This window comes from Myripristis murdjan, chromosome 12 (assembly GCF_902150065.1).
Source record: "Myripristis murdjan chromosome 12, fMyrMur1.1, whole genome shotgun sequence".
Taxonomy (NCBI): Eukaryota; Metazoa; Chordata; class Actinopteri; order Holocentriformes; family Holocentridae; genus Myripristis; species Myripristis murdjan.
Window position 1 is genome coordinate 24,382,206 of NC_043991.1, and position 23,211 is coordinate 24,405,416.

A 23,211-nucleotide genomic window follows, 5' to 3' on the forward strand; every position below is an offset into this window, starting at 1 on the left:
AGTCAATGTATAATCTAAATACAGTAAACTGTTCCGAGGAACATTATGTGTACAGTGGACTGCAAAATGCAAATGAACACTGAGCTGTCAAGCAAAAATTGGAAAAAGTCACTCCTTATGATTTTATTTCCCCCTGTATTATCATACCTCATAGCCAGATAATATCCTTTACTGTTGAAACCTGATGAGAGAATTTGGGCGAGTGCAACTTCAGGGGTAAACGAGAGAAAAAGCATTTCTGTGATGACATCTGCCAATTTCTGATGACATCTGGTGACAGTAGTCTTGCCATAAGATATCCACACACAGAACAAAAACAAATCCATTTCTATTCGATATTTTTTACATCAATCAAGTGAAAGTGATCTAATATTAAACATTCCTTATTGAGGGTGAACTACGTGAACTCAGGATTTGTCTAATTCAGTCTCCAGTACACAGTGTGAATTGCTTCTCAACACATTTTTTGTGAATTGTCTTGGTACAACCGACACAGATGATCTAAAGTTCTGATTGTGCTATTCATTTGTGATCGTCAAATAATAATAAACCTTTTTTTTCCACAATAAAGTCAGAAACGCTAATTAAGAATGTGAGAATATCCATTGCATGACTCAAGCCCCAAAAAACTAATCATTGACTACACACCTAGTTAAAAGAAGAATCCAGAGTAAACCAATTCAGAAAGAATTACCGTTTGAAAAGCATAAATATTTTACAGTGTGAGCATACACAAGCACCTCTTCCAAAAAAGGGGTATCAAGGTCTACGAACAATGTCCACAAGAACAGTTGATTTTAAGTCATGCGACTGCAGTGACACAAGAGAATACTTCATTAGAAAATCAAATCAAATCAAATAAAAAACTTCATCTTTAAAGCCATTGACAGCACTATGAAGGATGTCTGTTGGCACCCCAACACTGTGTGACTACTGTAAAGCAAAACACATTCAATTCTGTTCCCCAATAAAAGCAGATTGAATATAGTGACTGATCGAGTGAGCTGTCGAGCTATTGGTGAGATTAAAGGACAATTTTTTTTCCTAAAATAGTTCAATATAAACAGCATTTGTTTTTTTTGTTGTTTTTTTTCCAAACGGTTTTGTTTCCTCGAACTCTTAGCCAACAGTACCTGTAGAAATGTGGTTGTGCTTGACAGACAAAACTAAAATTTCAGGTTTTTATTCTAAAATACTCTTGTTACCACCTCTTTGAGGTTTTGATTTGCGCTTCATCTAAACTACAAGAACAGTTGTCTTTTTTTTTTTTTTTACGGTTCGAAAACACCAAATTAAGATATTATGTCCAAATGCACCTATATGTCTTCTCAAAAATATAGCATTTCAGTCATCACAACAAAATAATAACAGTTCTATAAATCTTTTTTTTTTTTTAATCTTAAACAAATCTTGCGTTTTTCCAGTGCCTGTTCCAGCGAAGTAACCATGGGCCAAATTCCCAAAAAACGCTGTCAGTGCATGGAGCCTTTAAGCGATAACACACTCTCTTCATTTTTCATCTTCAAGTTTTAGGATGGCGGGACGGACGTTCACAGTCTCTTATTCCCCATCAGGCATTGCGAGCGTCACTATTTCCTTGCAACTGGCTGTATGAGACACAGTTCACTCCCGGCTGACACAATTGGCAGACTGTTGTCACGGTGATGGCCAATAAGGTGGCTAATACTGTCAAATATGTGGTCTTTTGTCCGTACCTTTGAGAAGAGAAAGACAGTATGTTAGTTTCCTGAGGCCTAATAAGAGTGCCATTTTGTGAAAGGTGATTATTTCATGCAGAATGAGAAATCTTTCAATCATTACTGCTCTCTACCCTTCCCTGTCCCATCTCCTTTTCTGTCTTTGCCCTCTAGTGCTCCCAATCCCTCACACACAGTGCATGCCCTCTTCTCCCCTGCTCACCGTGCCCTCTGGGTCCACCAGCAGCAGGTGTTTGGCCAGTCCGTTGTGCATGCCCGTTAGTACGTAGGACCCGGGACTGGTCGTACTCTTTCGAACAAGGAAGTCCCCATCTTCTCTCAGCAGTTTTTCCGCGTCGCGCCGGCTCATTTTGCCGTGGTACCACGTCTGGCCCTCCAGCTCCTCCTGTGCCCGGAAGGCCACAGAGCGCACCAGCAGAGGGCTGGAGTTGTCCACCGACGCCGCCTTGTGGAGACCGGCTGCCTGGGACTGGGCTGGCCCCTGGGCCTGCGGGTGGGACTGGGACTGGATGGCATCTTCGAAGGGCTCTGGTATAGAGTGAGGTTGGCACCAAAATTAGGAATTAAGAGACCAAGGGTACCTTCAATACACTCCTAAAATTTCAGCTAAGCAGTCTCAATCCACAGGAACTCCTATGTAAGGGTGTAGTTTTGCTCAAAAACTGATAAAAATTGGCTTTCCAATATTGGGCTTTCTTGTTCCTAATCTCTGGTGAAGGTGCGTTAATCTGTGAAATCAGCTGCCGTTGTGATTGGTTGGAATGAAAACCTACAAATGACGGCTCATGTCGGACAAAACTGCTCTAGCTCCAGAATAAAGTCCTGTCATTCCTGTCATAACATAAATTCAAGGAAAAGAGACACAATCCAGACACTCTGCAGATGATAAACAGATGAATGACAAGGTGGTATCTCCAGCAGTTTATAGTTTTGGTAAATGTCTTTGAATACCATGTTTACTGTAATCAAACTGCAAACAGACTGCAAACTGAATGCCCTCACCAGACCTCACCAACAGAAGTCAGCAGCATTTTTCTCCTCACTCACAGAGATGTTAAAAACCTTTTTCTCACCCCTACTGATGAATTTCTGAATTTCCAGCTGACCTGCTAGAGATATCAGGGCACTCCTCCTCCTTTTTACCTGGGAAGATAGATCCCTCCTCCCTGAAATCAGAGTTCCCCCTTTCATTTGACAGAGATGTGAGGGCATACATGTCATAAAGGTATATATTTCACCCTGCTGAAGACATTTGCCCAAATCTATTTTTTAAATGCATCAATTAAACTATTTGCATCGAGATTTTGAATGTGCAGCTAAACCATGATTCAAATTGTTTCGCCTTGGCCAGCAAAATCCAAAAGTGCATGCCCTCTTATGTCCCTCGTCCACCCTTCCAGAGATGTTAAGCCGCCTCCCTGACCTGTAGCACAAGCTGTCCAGAAACATCATTCCTTCAGTTTCCACGTCCCTTCACCCCAGATCCCGTCAGTCTGCACCACTCTAGCCTCCGCCCAACTTTGAAAAACATCAGGGCTTACTGTTTCCTCCTTTCCCACCTCCACTAGTCAGTTCTCTTGTATGATTCCTATCATCATAGCCTGTCATTAAATCCTATTCAGATACCACAGCTCCCTCCACCTAGTCCTCCATTCGACCTGTGTTGTTACATCTAACTTCACTTTATCCTCGACACGGGATCAAAACTATTTCATTAAACAAACAGATGCCTCTGTAACTCCTGTGATGCCCATTGTGATTGAACCTGGAACCTTCCAGCATATAGAAGGTTCTCTATTTGCTGCAATTTAGTCATATAATTTGTAGGTAACTATATTTCTTTCCATTGATTGCTGATAATACACAAATATGTAGGCCAGTGATGCAAATAGCTTATTAAAATCAAATGTTAGACGTCTCAAAACTGTCTTCAGCTCAATGATGGTCGATCTGAGGTTGCTGCATTTGATCACCATATGCAACCTAATGAACCGATGGTGAAAATCCTTCCTTTATTATAGTTGGCAGTTCAATTAGTTGTTTCAATTTACAGCCCTCTGTAATGTTGTTAAGAAAATTCTACACAAATAATTTATTCTTATTACAAATATGGAGTGAATAAGATTGTCTGAAGCTCATTAAAAATGTCCAGTAGAGATATTGCATACAGTAAAGTTCCTACAGTGGATATTGATGTTTTCTTTCTTTCTTTTTGTGTGGCAGCTTGTGTAGAAATGGGTTAAATTAAGATTTTCTATCATTCATATAAAGCACATGCAATAAACCAAACTGCCAAAGTGGATTTTTTCTTAATACAGTTTGCAGATTAACTGAAAAGTTGAAATGCTCTGAGTGGGCATTCACACCCATCACAGTGACCCTCTAAATCAAGATAACAGCTGTTCACTTTCCTCTATGAATGTCCTTCAAATATCCGCAGCCAGTTTGACTGATTGGGGACGATTTGGAAGGAAACACCAATAATCCTGTCAGCTTCCACAGGTGAAAGTGCATGACAGAGCCACAAACTCCAAGGGACTGTCTGTAAAACTCAAAGACTTAGAGAGGGGTGTAAAACAATTTCTGAAGTCTTGTAGTCAACAACAGTCTCAATCACTGGGAACAGAAAAAAATAACAAACTACGACTCCCAGAGGTGGTTGTCAAATCAAACTAAGTAGCAGGGCAAAAAAAAAAAAATACTTTGGTCGAGGAAAGTTCCTTATTGCGATGGGAGGTGTTGCTTGAGGGACAGGTCTGATATAAATACATCAAAGAAGACTGGAGGCTATACAGTAATTGTGGTCAAAGGTCCTTTTTACACATTATTGTCTCAGGAGGTTGAATATAAATCAGATATTTCTGTATTTCACTGTCAATTAATGTGTTAAAAATCATTATTAGAGTCATTATGGAGTGTGTATATTGTGGGCCACAAAAAAAATCAGTTTAACCAATTATAATTTCCAATCCATGTTGAAATGCTTGAATGCTTTCTGCAGGTACTGTAAGATAATGAAGTCACAATGATGCATCGCACGGTATTTCACTGCTAGATTCAGGAATTAGTGTGTGTGTGTGTGTGTGCGCGCGCGTGTGTGTGTGCGCACACAAGCGTAGGTGTTTTTATGTATGGAGCCCAAATGAAATATCAGTTTTCACCACTGAAGAGCGTAATGTGGACTATGCTTTCACATTGCACAGCCACACAGCAGAAGGTGAACTGTCCTCACACTCCATATACGAGCAGATTGCTTCAAAATTACATAGAACAGGGCTTACATGTAATTTGTGTGAGAGATTCTTCATACCTAGTTACACATCCTTGTGTAATTGACATTTCAGGCATAAAGGGAAACCTGAGGTTGGTGCAGGAAGGTGGAGGGGGGAAAACCGCACACTGGCATTAGTGCTGTGCTCCTATTGTGCTCACAGTGACACGATGTTATTACAGCGCCAAACCCAAGCCCCGCAGAAACAAAAGCCGGGACTCTTCTATAATTAACACGTTTGATTAGAAACGCATCTTATACTATTAGGCAGAAAGCCAGGCACAGGTATCCTCCACCTATTCACACACATGGGTGAGATTCTGTGTGCCTGCAATACATGATATGTACATGATGAACTGAATAAAACTGATTTGAAAATGCATTAACAAATTTATAGAGAACAGGGATGTGACCAGAAGTGGGTGTGGCTTTCACTGGAAGTCATGTTAAGTCAGGCAAATGCTGTATTTTCTAACCTAATATTCACTGGCAATGCAGTTGTTGGGCCTCAAGAGTCACATTGATTTAACCCTGGCAGAAAATTAATTATGAAATATACCTCCACATTCTTACTTTTCATCTCTCTCTGTTTTTTGATTTTTATTTTTAACTAAACTAAGTTTTATGAACTGCCTAAACCCCACCCCCTGCACCCATTTAGCTGGGGGAAACTGAAATTGAAAAAAAAAAAAAAAAAAAACGTTTTGAAAAATTCTGTTTTGCTTTGGGAAAATAAACTATTCATAGATGTAGATATACAAAAATATCTTTCAGCTGAAGGGGAACAATAGTGAATTACTACTTGACAATAGTAATTACATAACAGTCAGATATAATTTTTTGCCTGGTTTATTTTATTTTATTTCATTTGATTTGATTTTATTTTATTCCCTACTGACCTACTGACTGAACTACTGTCTGAACGCCACCACCACCACGCCTAAACAAACCACCTGTGAAGGGTAGTAGGGTCAAATGTAAAATGGCAAATGTGGACACTAAGTCAAAATTACATCAAAACAGGACAGATGAACAATGACTGAAATACAAAGTAAGCGTAGTGCTAACAGAAATTAAAACATACAACAATAAAGTACAGGCCCTAAGCTTCATTTTGATATATAGGTTACGGGGTTTCATAGAAATCCAGCTTCCTGTTTTCAACACAAGCAAACGGTGTGTGATATGTTGTTTCCAAAGCCATACACCACTGAGCTGCCCAGGACTTACTCATGTCAAACAGGTCCTTCTGCGGACTGTCTTTGGCTGCGCCCGCCATGCCCTTCGTCACGTTCTCCGCCTCTGCCTGGAGAGCTGCAAGCACCTGGGCATCAATCTGCTGGGTGTTCACATATGTGGGCATCTCTCCTGTTTTTGGTACCTGGCTTTTACCCTCAGGCAGACTGTAGATGTCAAAGGATCCTGGACATGTGGAGAAGCATTCACACTGCTGAAGAGACTCAGCTCCACTTGTTGCCAAATTAAGCGCACCTCATGTATTTATATTGTGGACTGAAATGAAACAGCTCTGCCAGGAGCCTCCTACCCTGTTGTATGAATATGGGTTTCCTCTCGTCACCCCAGCTCTCTCCACAGTGCCGGCCCTGGTAATATGTCTGATCTACTGCGCCTGGGCCCATCTGGTGACACGCAGACAATAACACAACTACATAAGAGGGCTGGGTTTTATGCAGTGGTGAAGGCAACCAATTACATTCACTCATATTACTGTAGATAAGTATATTTTATGTGTGTGTGTGTGTGTGTGTGTGTGTGTGTGTATTTTTAAAAGTTAGTAATTTCACTTTTACTTGAGTCCACTTAAGTGTTGTAGTTAGTTACATTTTAAATCACATCCAGTACAGAACCTAAACCCTATGTCCCCTCTGTAAGCACCAGAGACTAGACTAGACCAGGGATTAATAAAGTACTATCTATCTATCTATCTATCTACCTTCATTAATTGACAGACTGGGGCCTTTCACAGTCAATGGTCAGCTAGCACAGATTACAAAAGTAATCTGTCTTTACTTTGGTAAAGACTGACTTAATCTGTCTTTACTTTTACTTGGTGCACTTAAAAAAAAAAAAAAAAAAAAAATCAAAATTTCCAGTTAAGAGAATCTAGTTTGGACTTGTTTCATTGGTAAAGATTAAAGTTATTGTTTGTAAAAAGTAACTCAGTAACATTTACTCTGAGAATATTTCAAACAAGTTACTTCTTACTTTCACTTCAATATGTTTTACTAGTACTGATGCTTCTACTTTAGTAAAATATTATCACAATAACAATATAATTTGTAGTACTCTTTTCACCACTCATTGCATGTTAATATTTGAAACAAAAAAGACAGTTGAAAGTTAAAGATCAATATTATTCTTGTAATCCTTCAGCACCAATATAAAATACTGAAAAATTAGCAAAAAGACAAAAACCTGTGTAATCTCATCAGTAATAATCCAGGTATATTGCATGGTACCTGGCCTCCGTCTGGTGCTGCGTTCTGATTGGTCAGCCTGGTGTCAATGAAGCCTCCAGGCGGCGGCATCTTGCCGGGGATGTTGTTGTAGTAAGGGTGCTCTCCTGACTCCTCTTCCTCCTCTGTCCATGGAAACTCCTCCATGTTTAATACCCTGAATAATATGATAATAATAATAATAATAATAATAATAATAATAGATGATCATGATAGAGCCAACACTGGACTGGAACTAACTCCATCTAGACCACCTAGACCATATCAGTGATTGTGCATGTTGAGTGTAACATCGAAAAAATGTAGATGTGTTTTTGCTCATTTTTTCCCAAAGCAAGCAGTCATATTTTAGAACTCTGACATCTGTTTTTTTACATTTCATCCAGCCTTTGGTTTCCATTCATTCCACTAGGATATGAAAATGAACTTTCAGAGACTTCAAACTTTCTTCACACCAGTATTTCATCACCATAACAAAGTCGCCTCACATTAGTTTTCCTAAAAGCAGCAGCACTGTTGTGTTTTGATGATTTGAAATTGGAAAGAAAATAGTCCCCAAGGAAATGTTTGCTTTACACGGTGAATTATCAGCTCTGTGGTTTATGAATGGCGATGACTTTGTTAGCTGCAGATGCAGAAAATTATAAACTGGGTGTTTCAACCAAACATTCAAATTTGGAAATCAAGGGATTTTGATTTTATGTTGTGAAAGCTTTAGTGCAAACCAGATGATTTGAACTAAACCTACTCCTGCTATACAGATCTGTCTTTATCTGCAAACTCAGTGTGTGTGTGTGCGTGTGTGTATCATGATGTCCTCACCTGTCATGTGTGGAGGAGAGCTTGCTTGAGGGACACTGCAGATACTGCTGGAAGCGTAAGTCAAAGGCCTGGCCAATAGTACTGATGACGTCCTGGGCCAGCCCGTCCGAACACTCCAGGATGTGGCATGCTGACGGGGCGGAGCGGCAAACGACTTTTAAAAAGCCAGTGGCATGTGGGACACACTGTAGAGCAGTAAAGTAGTAAACACTTACCTCTTCTGTTCACTGGGTCCTTTGCTACGTAGGCAACATAATCTGTTGTGTCCTGGAGAAAAGGCACATCAAGAATGTTAATGAAAAAATATCCCCTTAAATTACATGAATCTAAAATATAATAACCTTCGCTTCACCTTTGCTCCTGTTCGGGTTTCATTACATGAACTGGAAGGGGGAAATAGTGACATTTAAAATCCAATGTCACTCACAGATTTGGTTATTATTGTTGATGCTACATTTAAAAAGAGATGAATATGTAAATTGTTTCATTATGAAAACCACAAAAATTCTCATCCAAAGAATGAGTTCAAAATTAATCGATTTAAGTCAGTCAACAATGAGTTTTTCACTCATGTTACTCATCACTTATGTCTTTTGACAAAATTGCCTGTTGAGATTAAAATGTTGTTCTTATATGTTTTAGTCACTTTACAGACAAGTTTGCTATTGTGGAACCAAGGCGCTGTTTCCAGATTATCTGCCGTCATCCTCAGACGGTTGCTTCAGTATTGATCCTGATATCGACCGAGATAACGCTGCTTTTCCAAAACGGGAAGCTTGGTGTGTACTCTGAGAATATTGTCCTGAAAAGGGTTCGCAACCCGATTATTAGATCAAAAGAACTGCTCTGTTTGGAACAGAACTACTTTATTCCACAAATCAGTCCTTGGTTTGCAATGGCTCTTTCCGGAGAACTTTCACCAAGCACCAAGTTTGTTGTAGCCGAACGGAAGCACATCAACATCAGGATCACCACTGAAGTGAAATGATACTCTCATGTCTGAGGATGATGCCGGATAATTTGTAGATTCTAGATTCTAGATGCTTTTTTTCCTTTCGTTTATGCCTTAATCACTTTGCGAAAATGATCTGACCCCCAGTTTGAGAACCAGTGTCTTGGAGACAGATTGGAAAGGCTTAAACACTGAAACTGAATGTAAACTGCAAGGCGGAGACACTGCTTAACACTCTGGTTGTCATCTTAGCTATGTTTTTATTTTCTTATTTATCTATTAAAAATTATAAGAAATAACAAAAGGAAAAGTTTTCATTTACTTTGTAAAATCCAAATGATGGTCAAAAAACATCGGTTTTTTGACCAGCTCATCAGGAGTTGTCCATCAAACATAGCGTTCATAATTTTGTTTGAGATTTGTGAGTCATTACAGTTACTAGTTGGTAGATTATTCAGCATATAAATGCAACTCCCATCATAAGGAGCAGGGGCGAGTATCCCTGAAGGAGATGTTTGCTTATCCAGGACGTCCTAGTGGCCCATTTGGCTGATGGGACACACCACATGCAGAGCAGAGCTGCCGGCGGCTTCCTTTCAGCACAGTGCTGATGGACAGAAGCTTCGTACTGATCGTTTTGGTATAGAGGCGTTTTTCTCTGTTTTCACATTCATATACTCGTGATGCTGGTATTTGTATATCACTGCAGAAGCATGTGAGTGGTGGCATTTCCATGACAGTGACAGTGAAAATCCGTGAGAATTTACACAAGAGCAACAGGGGTGTCCGTGCCAGGAAATGACACGGCCACACCAGTGGGCACTTGCAGTGAATGCAGTCAGTCAATAGTCAGTCAGTCAATCAATACAGTTTTCACGTGAGAGGGAGCTCAGTCTTTGTGAGCAACATTTCAGCTTGTAAGCAGAAAATCACACTGGAGCACTCACATCTCTTAAAGTGAATTCCCCACATGCAAAATTTCACAGTTTGGTGTCCTCTGTTTTTTTTTTTTTTTTTTGCTTTCCATGAATTTCATTGATTATCCCTTTTGTCCTAACTTGTGTTGTGATTGGCTTGTGGCCTGAGCAACAACGTCAGTGATGATTAAAAAGTCAGAGAGCAGAGTGGCTCTGTGCTAGAAGAAACCATGTTCCCGGACAAAACAGAGCAAATCACACCACGATTTTGGATAAAGGCAGAGACTTTACAGGAATCAATTAAACTGATAACACAATGCCACAGCGCTGAGTCCACCTCACCTCAACCCGAGTTCAGAAAAAAAGACGAAGAGAGAGGACAGAGACACTGTGAGGCCAATGAACTTCATTCACTCCTTCAGGTTGTGTGCAGGCACAGATATTTATTTCTGCTTGCAGGCTGCAGTACAGCTGTGAGGTTCCCTTTCATAACATAGCTGTCACTGCTCCTGCTGGACGGACCTGTGCACGTGGCTGTGCCGGGTCCATGCACGGGCCGTCCTCTTGCTCCAGCCAAAGTGTACTTATTCTATAGTTTTGTCATGGAAAAGCCACCATACACATATATTTGATGATCAACCTGCTAGTGTCTTTACTTTGTTTATTTCTGATTAATACATGAGCACTGATGTACATTTTAAGCGCAGCAACCACTGTAGTGTGATTGTATCTGCCAATAAAATATCACTTGCCAAACAAATCCTGTCCTAAACAAAAAACAGCCTGTACAAAATAATAAAATGAATGAACAGTATAAGGTGTAAAAGTACATGGAGCTGTATGTCGGCTCTTGCAATGGCTGTCAGTGAATAATATAAGCATCCATTTTTATTATTAATTATGCTGCTTTAAACATCTTCTTAAATGATTTGTGTTAGTGATGCCTGTAATAAGGATTTAGATATATCAGCTGTTAAGAATTGCAAGATAGCTTTAATTTAAGATTGTTTTTTGGCCGCACAATTTCATACTTACATATATAATGATATAGGCCTTGACAAGTGTAAAACTGTAAAATGCTCCAAACAAATTACTTATTTGCTATCCGCAGTGTCAACACATGCAAGCACAAATGGTGAACATAAAAAGAGGCTTGGTTCACTTCGCTGCAATGCATTTGACGCTCAGGAAGAGAGCCAAGCTGGAGATATGTTGCACAAAAGTAGCTGCTAAACCAAGCCTTTGTTTTTGTTGTGATTTGTTCCATGGATTCAGTAGAACCTCTCTGTCCACAGTACATCTACATTTGCATTCTAATTACACACACACAAACACACACTTGAAAAAATTACATAATGTTACGAGTTACTCACAGGGTCTCCACCTGATGCAAAGGAGATGGACTGCATATGATGGTTGGCTATGATCTGTCAGGAACAAAAATAACAGCAGATAACAACAGATCAATACCAGTTAACCAATGCATACCAATCACAAATACAAACATTTAAACAAATAAGGCTAATTTCTTTAGTTTTGCCCACTAATCAGCCAACATTAGATGGCGTCCACGTGAGGAAATGCAACCTCTTGGTGATGCAGGCCATACTGGTGCTCTGTAGCTGGTGGGCAACACTCGTTGAGAATCGCTGATAGTCTTTTTAAATGTACAACTTGGTCAACACAACAGAATTATATCAATATGGCTATTTTGATAGGGAACTGATCATATTGGCACTGATCAGTTTTGCTTTGAGGGCTTGTCGAGGAAACTTTACACTGTAAACGTGTCTGATTTTCACAATATTTAACATCTGTAGTAGAGATCATGACTGGGCATTTTGATAAACAGTCATTAGAAATGTGGATGTGATGACAGAACAGATGAAGCAGTCTAAGTTCAGAAAAATGCATCCCTTTATAAAGCAGCCTTTAAAACCAGGAAACAACAACATTTATGTTGAATCATAATATTATGATATTTAAAATCCCAGATCTCATATCATGATATTGATATAATATTGATAATGCCCAGCCCTAATTACAAATATCTCTTGCTATTGTCTGTTGGGCTGGCAAAGGTTAGGGCAGTTTAGGATAAATGCACCTAAACAAAGTTACCACCTTTTTATTTATGGAAAACAGTTCACCCAAGTTCACATGAATTTTTATGTGCAAATTCTTTGTATAAATCTTAGTATGCAGGACCAATCTGTTATAGGCAAATATTGTCTTTTTAAGGGAAAGGGCATTAATGCCATCTTGAAAATCTTACTGATTTTTGGATAATTATTACATTAACAATCTTCATAAAGAATTCATTGTACATTCATGAACATTACAAAAGCATTTCAACAGTTAGCATTATGAATATATTGATATAATATCAATATATTGCCCAGCCTTACTAGAAACTATCATGGTGACTTTAACACTGTAGTTTTTTTAGCCTGTTGGCAAGTTGACCAAATTAGTGCAAGTTGGTGCCTGCTGCCCCCATGAGGTGAGACAAGTTTTTATTATTATTATTTTAATTGCAATCATGTATGGTGCACATCATGATATTGTCTGCATTTTCACAGCAAATACTGGCATAAAAATAACACAAATAATGTATATTTAAAAGAAAAAAAAATAATCTAGTTTGCTAGAGGTTGCAAGCCTGTAAGAAAACAAGTCTCATAGTCCAACTGCTAAGATGAACATGTATTTAGAGTGGATGTAATATTTGGTGCTCTGTTTTAGAAACTGATTTAAAATAAATATTGGCCTTGAAGGAAAACTTGCTCTCTCTATCCTCACGGTGCAGTTGTGTTACAATCTCAGTTTGGTGGGCTTTTTACAGTAACTTTGATCATGAAATCGGGCAATCTGCAACAATGAGAAATGAGGAGGAGTCAAATATCGAGCACCTGGGAGCGCTCCTGCAATCCTGGCCGGCACAAGATCGGCACCTTGACAGCGTGTTGTGACACTTAATAGTTTGCAATGTCAAAAATCTCCAACAGATTAACAGTTAGGCTTCTCTTGGTCTGGTAAATCTTGTTGTGCACTTGAAATGATCAACATCTTCACTACGATAAAGCTAAAAACGAGCTGCTTGTTTAGGTTAACTAGTCTCACTTTCTTCAAGCAACAACTTGTAGAGACTATAGCACTGGAGAGGCCAGGGTGACCAGATGTCCCCATTTTCTCGAGACATTCCCCACATTTCAAAAATGGCAATAATATCACCACGGGTGTCTAGTAATTTGTAATTTTTACTTCAGACTCTGAGGATTTCCATCCGGTCGCAAACGATCATGTTCATGATGTTTCCCAGGTCCGAAGGTAACAGTTCTGTCTTAAACTACCTATTTGGTTGCACGAGTTAACTTGGATCTCCGAGGGTAATTTGAATCCACCCAGCAATCTGTATCTGGATTACAAGGGCCATATTACCAGTGGTGGGGTAGAGCAACGCCATTGTTTAGAGCAGATTAAATGAAACTTTATTGATTCCCATGGAGAAATTAGGCCATTGCAGCAGCAAATGCAATAGGATTCAGTGGGGAGAAAGACAAATAGAATATAAGCACAACAACAGAATATAAAGTAAGTGATGCAAGTAAGAAATAGGCACAGTTTGGTGCCAAACGAATTAGACAAAATGAGAAAATGCAGAAGATAGTGGAAAAGAGCTGCTTCTTCTGGTGTTGCAGTGGTATCAAGCCACTTCCACAAAGTTTAGCCTGTTTTACCGGGCAGCAGGCGACACCGTGTGGCAGGTCGCTTGTTTAGCACAGTGACCCAGAGAAGTATCAAGTTACTGGATCAAACAGGGAAAAAAAAGTGTACATGGGTAAAATCAAATCATCAAACTCTCTTGGTAATACTTATACTGTCTGGAGAGGGTTTATACCTGTTGTTCTGAACACATAAACCACAAATGTCCCCAGAGCTGCTCCAACAAGTCTCAATAATCTACAATAATCTAAACCTGGAGACAAATCTACCCTGTCAGACTGTTCACTTTTACTCACCAAAATACTAAACTGTCGAACACTCACACCACAACTTTCTGTTTTGAGGTTTCTCTCATTTTCTAGTCTGCTTGATATAAATGTGGCAACCACTGGTGCACAGGTAATTTCCAACAGACCTCCATGATGGCATCATATATGATTTCTAGTAGGTTTTTTGAGGAAATATTACAACTGTGATACTACTTTTGCAGTAGTGCTATTACAATAATATTATTAATTTATATGTCTTATAATAGCCCTTCAACAGCAGCTCACAGCAGGAGATATTTTTGGTTTGTGTTAAGTAAGTAATTGTTTACAAGTCGTACACTGACAAACAGGTTCAAAATGGTGAGAGTAAAACATAATTAAATATCCATTCATACATATTTGTGTTGTAGCAGTGAATTAAAATAACTAAAATAATTGAATATGCATTTGCCCCTGGAAGCCCCTCAAGGATCTTTGGGGACACCACGAGCTTACAGAAGCCCATAATAATCTACAAGGGTTTGCAGACTGACCTGTTTGGAGTCAGGGGTCATCAGGTTGAGGCTACTGGTGGAGATGTTTAGGTTGATGGACATGCCGGCAAACTGCAGGTTGCTCTTGCCCAGGATACTGGAGAGAGCTTTGGAAGGCGGCTGAACGCATCAGCAGGAGGACATGGAAAGGAAAAAATATATACAAATGCAGGAAATGATCAAATGAGGTATTTTAACGATATTCGTGCTTATCTTGTCCCTTGATGTATTGTTCCTTAATGTTGTGATTTGCTAAAACACTGTTTTTCTCAAATTGTTATTGAACTGAGTTTGGGACACAGGATTTAGCAGAGGGTGGGGGCTGTAAAGTATTGGATGCTTAAAATACAGCAGAGCAAAGGGACTTTGATAAAGAGAAAAGGCAAAGAGGCCAGACAAAATTAGCCAAATCCATTCAGAATTCTTTGTATCAGGCTGATATCATCACGGCGCATTTATCATGCAGCCAAAATGACATTATCTTATAGCTCACATCCACTCGGAGAGAGAAAGTAGTCAGCACTGATTTTGTATTATTTACTCTTCCCTGACATTTGAACAAGCAGTGGAGAGCAAAGCAATGCTTCATTTCACACCCCACATTAAGACACAGTCTCCTCACACACTGCGGGTGTACATCATGTATACACACACACACACACACACACACACACACTAGCTCAGCCTCCTGATCACAGATATTGTGCAGTACATGAGTCACTAAGCACTGCGCGCAGTGTGCAATGCATCGTGGGCTGGAGCTTCGCCCACGCACATACAGTCCCATACCTCTCCTTCTCTCTGCTCTCCCTCTCCTCCTCAGCTTCTCTTCTCTCTAAGTACATTCTCTCTCTCTCTCTCTCATCCTTTCTTCATCTCTCTCTCTCCCTCTCCCCTAGATGAGCGAATGATGAGAGAGAAGGTACTTACAGAAGCAATGCTATATACATATATATATATATATATATATATATAGAGAGAGAGAGAGAGAGAGAGAGAGAGAGAGAGATGTAGTATGTGTAAGGGTAAATGAATCTCTAATGCTATTCCTCTCTTGTTATCTTTTTCTGTCTACTGTACCTTTCAATAACGCTCATTTTCTCAGCTTTCTCACGGAGGATATTATTTCCCCTACCCTCTCTCCATCCCTCCCTCTCTCCACATCCAATGTACCTTTCTCTTCCGCAGTGCTCCTTTGGTCCCTGGAACAGCCTCGCACACCAGGCTGATGGCTTCCCTAGAGGGAGGCAGAGAGAGAGAGAGAGGGAGATGAAGGCAAGATGGTGACTCCAGTAGGCAACAGTCAACCACAGAGTGGCCACATCGCAACAGTTAACACTGTGACCAAGTTGGATCGACTCCCCGGCTCTTTAGGCTTCAGCTCCACAGGTTGTTTCAGTGAGAGCGACATCTCCTCGGCCAAAAAAAAAAAAAAAAAAGCCCTGTTTCAAGGTGGCATCCAGCACACACACAATGCACAGTGTTTTATATGCTGTGATACTGTAATTGCAATCTACCAGTTGAACCCATGTGACTGTAGCTGGTACACTACACATTGCAAAGGGACATACAGATCTGTGTAGGTGACATGTTTTCCTTGCACAGCAGCCTATACACTGTGATCTCCATGCAAAAGACAACCATACACTGATAAAACGCTGACTAAAGATAGCTCCTTTTGATTCCGAGAAATGTCAAATTCCTCTTCTCACACAAAGTGAATATTGGTTTTATTACAGAAACAGAAATGTTAATTTCTGTATCCTTTCTAGGATACAGAAACTCGTGCACAACAGTAGGTCCTTTTAGAAAGGGAAAATCTAATAATAGCAGTGGCATGAGACAGAGCTCTCTCTCTCTCTCTCTCTCTCTCTCCCTCGCTCTCTCTCTGTTCATCTCTTCATTAGAGAGAGAGAGAGCACTAACACTAACTGTGTGGCCTTGCTAACCTAGCACTAATGTTAACACTGGACTGGCTGCAGGAAGTCAAGCAGAAAAGTGGAAATGACACAAACTGATTCACCGCTGGCCTTTGCCTCACTGCACAGTGCCAGTCAATAATCTCAAACATATTCATAGACCAACAGAGAGTCCCCATGCTAACAAATGGCACGTAAAGAAACCATATTTCATGGTCTTATTCTGTCAGCACAGGTTTGTAAAATAAGTCCATGAGCCATGAAGACTGCCTTTGAAACACAAAATCTTGAGGAGATGGAGGATGTTGCAGCTCCAACATTCATTAGTGTGAGTCTACTGCTAATCAAAATGTGAATTAATTAAAAAAATCAATTAAATAATCTAGTGTTTTCAAATCAGGTGCATGTTTCGCTGGTTTTTACTGGTTTTCGACATGCTTCAGAAAGGACCAAGCTTGCTGAGTTAATGCATGGCTTTTGATGGGCTGAGTGCTAACTTGATGCCAGTGGTACATTGCTTCTGACGGCCAGAGCTGACTGCGGTCCCTTGGGACTTCAAAATGCCATCAGCATTGCATGTTACAGTCGAATAGTTATGAGAAGATACAGAAATATTGATGAAAATGGGTTCAGGCTGCCTTTGAGAAGAAAAAAAAAATAGCACTTTATAAATTTATAGTATATAAATAATACGTTTGTTGCATGATGGAATAGAGCCAGTTGCCAATGAGCTGTTTAGGTGACATGTTCAGCATTTCATATAACATACACTGTCCAAAAGTGTACAGAACTCGGTTGGTGAATAGCATTCACATCAGGATTTGGTCTGATCTTATTTGTTTAGCTTCTCAAATTTCCTGCAGAAGAAAAAAAACATACCTAATCACTGGAGCATCACCAGCTAGATCAGTGGCAGTAAATAGATTTCTGAGGTTATGGTAGCACTGTGTACTCAGATTTCCAAAATGCAGATCTCTTGCAAGCTTAACTTCAAAATTTTGTTACAAATTCCTTTAGATACTCGAGTGAAAACATGAGGAGTTCTGCTCTTCCTTTCTCATTCAGGCTGCCTGCCTTCTCTCTCAGTAGCAGCAGATATGCTCAGTTTACAGGCGTCTTTTCTTTTAGTTTGATGAGGACAGAGAAACTTTGTGTAAAAAGGGAGTGGTTTGCAAAAGTCATTCATTAGCCCACCATACAGTATCCCTGTTAAATAAACAAATAAGCTTCACTTAACTAAATTAATTAATGCATAAAGCGACTTGGTTTCGATACAAGATACAGTATGATGACATACATGACGGGCTTTTTTATGCTGTGGAAGTTCAAAACATTATGTTACAGAAAATTAGATTTTAAAATGCCTGACTCAGTGTGTTATTTCAAATATTTCCAGTAAAGGTCTTGAAAGAGGACTATTCATTTTACACAGTTAGGAATCCCGTACCTTGTTATTTGTGATCTGGTGGTGAAATCCAGGGATCTCATCGACCGGAGGACCTCTATGCATCCCAGGTACTACAAAACAGAAAATTAAAGCACTTGTGAAATTCATATATAGTAGGACACTATATTTATGTTTAATCTAAAGGAAAGCATGGCCAACTTAATACTCTGTGTACAGCATCAAACCAAATTCAATAATTCCCAAAATGGCAGGCCTTAAACACCAGATATAAAGGTAAATGATCAACATTCCCCTGGCTGTCCACTATCATGACCAAAGCAACAAATACTATTTTCCCGTAAAATCCGATCAGCAGTGTGATCAGTAAAAGATAAAGATAACTTCCCATTGCCCTGAAACACACGTGGGTTTTCACAGGAGAGAATAAAAAATTGGAAGTCCATAACAATCAGGTTATGTCAGAAAGAAAATGCACACATAACAGGAAGCAGCCTTTGGCAGATCAAATATGGGATTTAATGCAAAAGGAGCTACAGGTAATTTGAGAGCAGTGTTTATTTATTTATTTATTTATTTTTGTCGTCATTCCAATACTTGCAGGAAAATCAGTCACTGGCTAAGCTGATCATTATTATACTTTATAACATGATACTCTGCATCAGTGTGTGGATCTGGCTCTGCAAATGTCTTGTTGAATATTCAGTGTGCAGGGGAGATACACATACACTGAGAACACACTGAGTAATTTTAGAGGCACAAGTCAGTGCAAAGAAGTTTCTATTGCATAGGTATGTAAAATGTAGGGATGTGTCAGAAAAATGAATCACTTCAGTTGTGCTGCTTTATGATAAATAATAATAAAATAATCAGAAAAATAATGAAGAAATAATGATAATTCTGACAATAATAATATAAAAATAATGCTTTTATTTTATCTTTGTCAATTCATTCACTTGTAAAAAGCCGCACACTTGCTCAATGTTAACCAACGTGCTTCAATAAAATGAAATTTTGATAAGCCTCCCTCTCTGAGATCCAGCATCATGGCATCATATCCTCAAATACAGTGTTTACATGAACTAAGGAAACCATTGGAGATATAACAATAACACACCCAGCTGGTTGAGGGATTATAATCTCCAAATGCTCACACACGAAGTTCATGGAAAGTTAGAAACAATTCAAAGGAACCGGTACCTGTGCACCAGAGACGGATTTTGATTTTCCACCATTGCATTATTTTTTTAAATGGGACACAGTGTGTGTGTGTGTGTGTGTGTGTGTGAGAGAGAGAGTGTGTTCCACATGATCTAGTAAGGTGACTGTGGTCCTCCTATCCCATAAAGTTGTCTTCAGTGCCATCCACCTACTCACATTACAGCACCTCCTCTGATTAATACGGCACAGAGTGGGAACATTTTGTGCTGAGAAGTTCTTACCATTATCACAATCAGACTGGCGATGCACTGTAAACAAAAAAGACATTCAGACACAACCTGACTGTTCTATTTCTACTCCAAAAGAATGAGATCAAAAATAATGTTATTATAATCCTAACTGTCATATCGCGATGTCCTTTCCTGCCAATAATAGGCTCCTGTTTTGCAAGTCCAGCAAATAAATACTGCATTGTTCACGGCATTTGTGAATTTTTCCAGTGTAATCTATTATTAGAACCATCATTTTGAAGTTCCGCACAGTTCACGGTGGCAAAACGAATCTAAAACAGTGCCAAAATGAATGAAGGCCCACTCTGTGCGCTGTGTTTTTCCCCTCATGTTGTAAACACAGTAAACACTGTACACTACAGCAGCGACAGCAAACAGTTTAAAGCCAAACAAATTTATGAATGTAAGTGGAGGGCCAACTCAGGGGGGCCCATACACATTCACAGCAAATGACACAGCCTCTGAGCAACGCCGTTTATTGTCTGAAACAGTCTGAACAACTAAACACAAAGACATGGACTATGCAGCATGCACACCAAGTGAATGACCTAACCCTCTGAAACTCAAAGTAATGCATCAGATGGTGACCATACAGTCTATATTTATTATTTATTTTTTGTATTCTTTATTTGATTGGGGCTGATACAATGCCCATAGACAAATTGAAAACATCTATCCAGTGCAAGTGTCAGAGTGTTTGTAATGGATGCTAATTTGCAACACATGTCCCTAGAGGGGCTTTTGTAAAAATAAGAATAAAAAAAAAAAAAAATACAACACAAGGTAAATCAATTACAGCAAGCTACAATGAAACACATTTAGCAGGAACATAACTACAGAAAATTAGAAAAGGACATAGTTGTAAACAGATAAATAAAAATAAAAAAAATAAAAAACTTGACACTTGACACATACTGTACGCAGCCATTTTTGTCACTGCATGTTGCATCACAGTACAAATGAACCAACTGATTGTTATACAGAGTAAATCAGTGTATTATGGTGCACTTTGCAGAATATAGATGATGAACAGGCATCAAAAATGTGCAGTAATCTATGACACAATGTACCACTATACTGATTAGAGAGGATGATATAATAGAGAATGAATGGCTTGTGTTTAATGAACTTGAGTTGTTATTACACCTCTAAATGAAAGAATCAGCTATATATTTTCATACAATGAACAGAACCAAACCAAATGCATGCTATACTATAGAAATAATCCCAAAAATACAATCGCTTGCTACTTTTGATCCACATGATTGTAGTGCAACAGCCACACCACTTCTTCTCTCATATTAATATGTGAGACCCAAAAGCAAAAGTAATAAAGTTGCAATAACACAAATGCCAGTTTGTGTTGCAGACTTTTGCACAGGCGACATAAACAGTTTGCACTAAAGAATGAGTGTAAACAGTGTCATTGTCAGTCGCTGTCCCTTTAGAGTAATGGTGCATGATGTGTACGGGCCGGGCACATGACGTTAATTAAAAGTGCTGAGAGCAGAACTGCACATGGAAGTCGATACATATAGTCAGCACTCAGGCCACGGGAAAACCGGGGGGGTGGGGGAGCACAGAGCAGACCCATTTCCCCCCTCTCTCAGTGTGGATGCTTTCGACAGCATTGACTGGACGAATAAACACTCTCGGCCTCAATGCAGTTAATGGAATGTCACGCTGGTCACAGACACGGTGGGCTCTGCTGGGCCAAGTTGTAGTTGTAAGTTGTATTGCGTGATGGTGATCATAGCGTGTGCTGCTTTTCACCTGACAACAATCTTGCTCAGTATTCTCATTCAAAAAAAAAAAAAAAAAAAAGAGAGAGAGAGAGATCAATTTTATGACGTTGTGTTCAATGTACTCCGCAAAGTACGAAAACCGGATGTCTGTATACCTTCGGGCGAATGCACAACTCACCACTGCTTTTCTTTTACTGTTTCGGTGAAAATGGTTTATTCCATTTTTCATTCATTTCACACCTTGAAGAGCTGAGGCCTAGCATCATCACTCCTCATGCTAGTGACTCATTGTCGGTGTGATGACATTCTCAGCTCTAGTATTTGTGTGCCAGCTTTGTGCTTCTTTAAATGATGTATGGTGTGTGCTGATTGAAAACACCAATATTAGCACAATGTTAAGTGCTTTCGTAAGTGAGGAGACAAACACGGTTTGCAAGCCTGCTCCCGATTCTACCATTTCAGCATCGGAGAGCAAAACAGCCGTGAAGCTCATGAAGAAACACAATCTACAGAAATAAGACATCACCATGGTTACAAAAGCATGAAGCTATGGCATCTCATAGGCAAGACAAGACAGAAATACCATAGAAAATTGAAACATTTGCAACCTGCTGGAAAATGAAAGCATCTAACGCACGCCTTGCTGCTGTATTTTTGTTTTGCTATCAAAGGCTTTTCCTCTTATTTTCCCCCACTGCTGACCTTCTCTGTTTCTTGAATTATTCAGTGTCTCTTTTCTGGTCCCTGCTCTTTCACTCAGCCTCCTGCCATAGCCTACCTACCTACACCCACACAAGGGCATGTTGTGATGTGCTGCTGAAACTACATTGTCTCTCCTTTTTCTCCCCTGCAGCTAGCTAAGCTCAAGTCATTGAGAGGATGAAGACAGACTGGGATGGGGGAAGACAGACAAAGTGGAAACTAGGCAGGAAAAAAAAAAAGAGAGACACAGAAGGACCACCGACCTTTACAATGTATGTCACTCCTGGGCCAGAGATCTTCTCGTTTGAGTGCAGCCATCCACGGGAGGGCTTGTTCACCAGTCCACCACCTCCACCTGGGTTCCAGTCCTCTCCACCGGGCTGGAGCTCCTCCAGCCTGCTCTTCTTGTTCATGCTGCCGGCCGGCTCCAGCTGCGAGCAGGGGGTTGCAGTGGAGGCTGAGCTGCACAGAGAGCTGCCCACACCGGAGGCTGCTGCTGCTGCTGCAACACTGGGGCTAGGGCTACTGGAGCTGCCTGAGCCCGAACCCCCACCCCCCTGCAGCTTAGACACAGCCAGGTCCTTGACAGCTGAGGGCAGACTCTTGATGCCCAGCAAGCTGCCCGAGTTGCTGAATTTCAAGCTGGACACCTTGTTGATGAGGGTGCAGAGGGTGGTGCCTCCATCTTCCAGGTGGTCAGAGCCGTGGCTGGTGGTGGTGGTGGAAGCAATGGTGGTGGAGGAGGGCTGGACCTCGGTCGGGGGTGTGTAAGATGTCTCGGCGGCAGACTGGGGGGTGGCCGAGACCTTGGGGTTCATGGACAGGCCGTGGAGAAGCTCATCGACGGATGTTACTGACTCATTCCTAAAGCGGTTGTATTTGGTACGGTGAAGCATACCCTTCTCTCTCTTGCTCTCTCCTCCTCTCCACCGACCGACACACAGCCTGCCTCTTTCACAAGTGTGCTGGCAGACGTGGCTGAGCCGTGCTGATTACCCTCTCCTGTAACATAGCAGCAGCAGTACAGGCAGCAAACGCCTTTTAGCAATCACCAGCCACCTGACTGTAATTTTCTCTATTGAGGTTACAGTGGTGGTTGTGCTGAGCTGTTGCAACTGCTGTCGCCAGAGTCCAGGCTGCCTTCAGTAGAATCCAAAGCTAGCAATCCAATCCGTCAGAGAGAAATAAACAGACACAATCCATGGAAACACAACATGGAAGCAGAGGAAGAAGAAGATGGAGAGGAAAAAGGGTCTCAGAGAGCTGCCAGTGTTGTGGTGCAGCTTGTTTGGTTTCCAGTTGGT

At 40.4% G+C, this 23,211-nt stretch overlaps 1 protein-coding gene across 1 annotated transcript; it reads right to left on the minus strand.

The window, feature by feature from the left end:
• Positions 1-352: 352 nt before the first annotated feature.
• shc3 (SHC (Src homology 2 domain containing) transforming protein 3) lies at positions 353-22,803 on the minus strand. Its single transcript, XM_030065459.1, has 12 exons — positions 22,171-22,803; positions 18,052-18,122; positions 15,859-15,922; positions 14,686-14,805; positions 11,531-11,584; positions 8,504-8,555; positions 8,289-8,418; positions 7,470-7,623; positions 6,536-6,629; positions 6,220-6,411; positions 1,921-2,246; positions 353-1,715 (listed from the first exon to the last, which is right to left on the minus strand). Exons 1-12 carry the CDS (start codon positions 22,801-22,803, stop codon positions 1,590-1,592), a joined length of 2,016 nt encoding a protein of 671 aa, XP_029921319.1. The 3' UTR covers positions 353-1,589.
• Between the last annotated feature and the right edge of the window lie 408 nt (positions 22,804-23,211).

What these genes read in the sequence shown, in the direction of transcription:
- shc3 (XM_030065459.1), bottom strand. Translation starts at nt 22,803, where the DNA reads ATGCTTCACCGTACCAAATACAACCGCTTTAGGAATGAGTCAGTAACA. An exon ending in GGACCCAGTGAACAGAAGAG is followed by an intron (nt 8,419 to 8,503) that starts GTAAGTGTTTAC and finishes CCGCCCCGTCAG; the next exon opens with CATGCCACATCCTGGAGTGT. An exon ending in CTCTCCTCCACACATGACAG is followed by an intron (nt 7,624 to 8,288) that starts GTGAGGACATCA and finishes CATATTATTCAG; the next exon opens with GGTATTAAACATGGAGGAGT.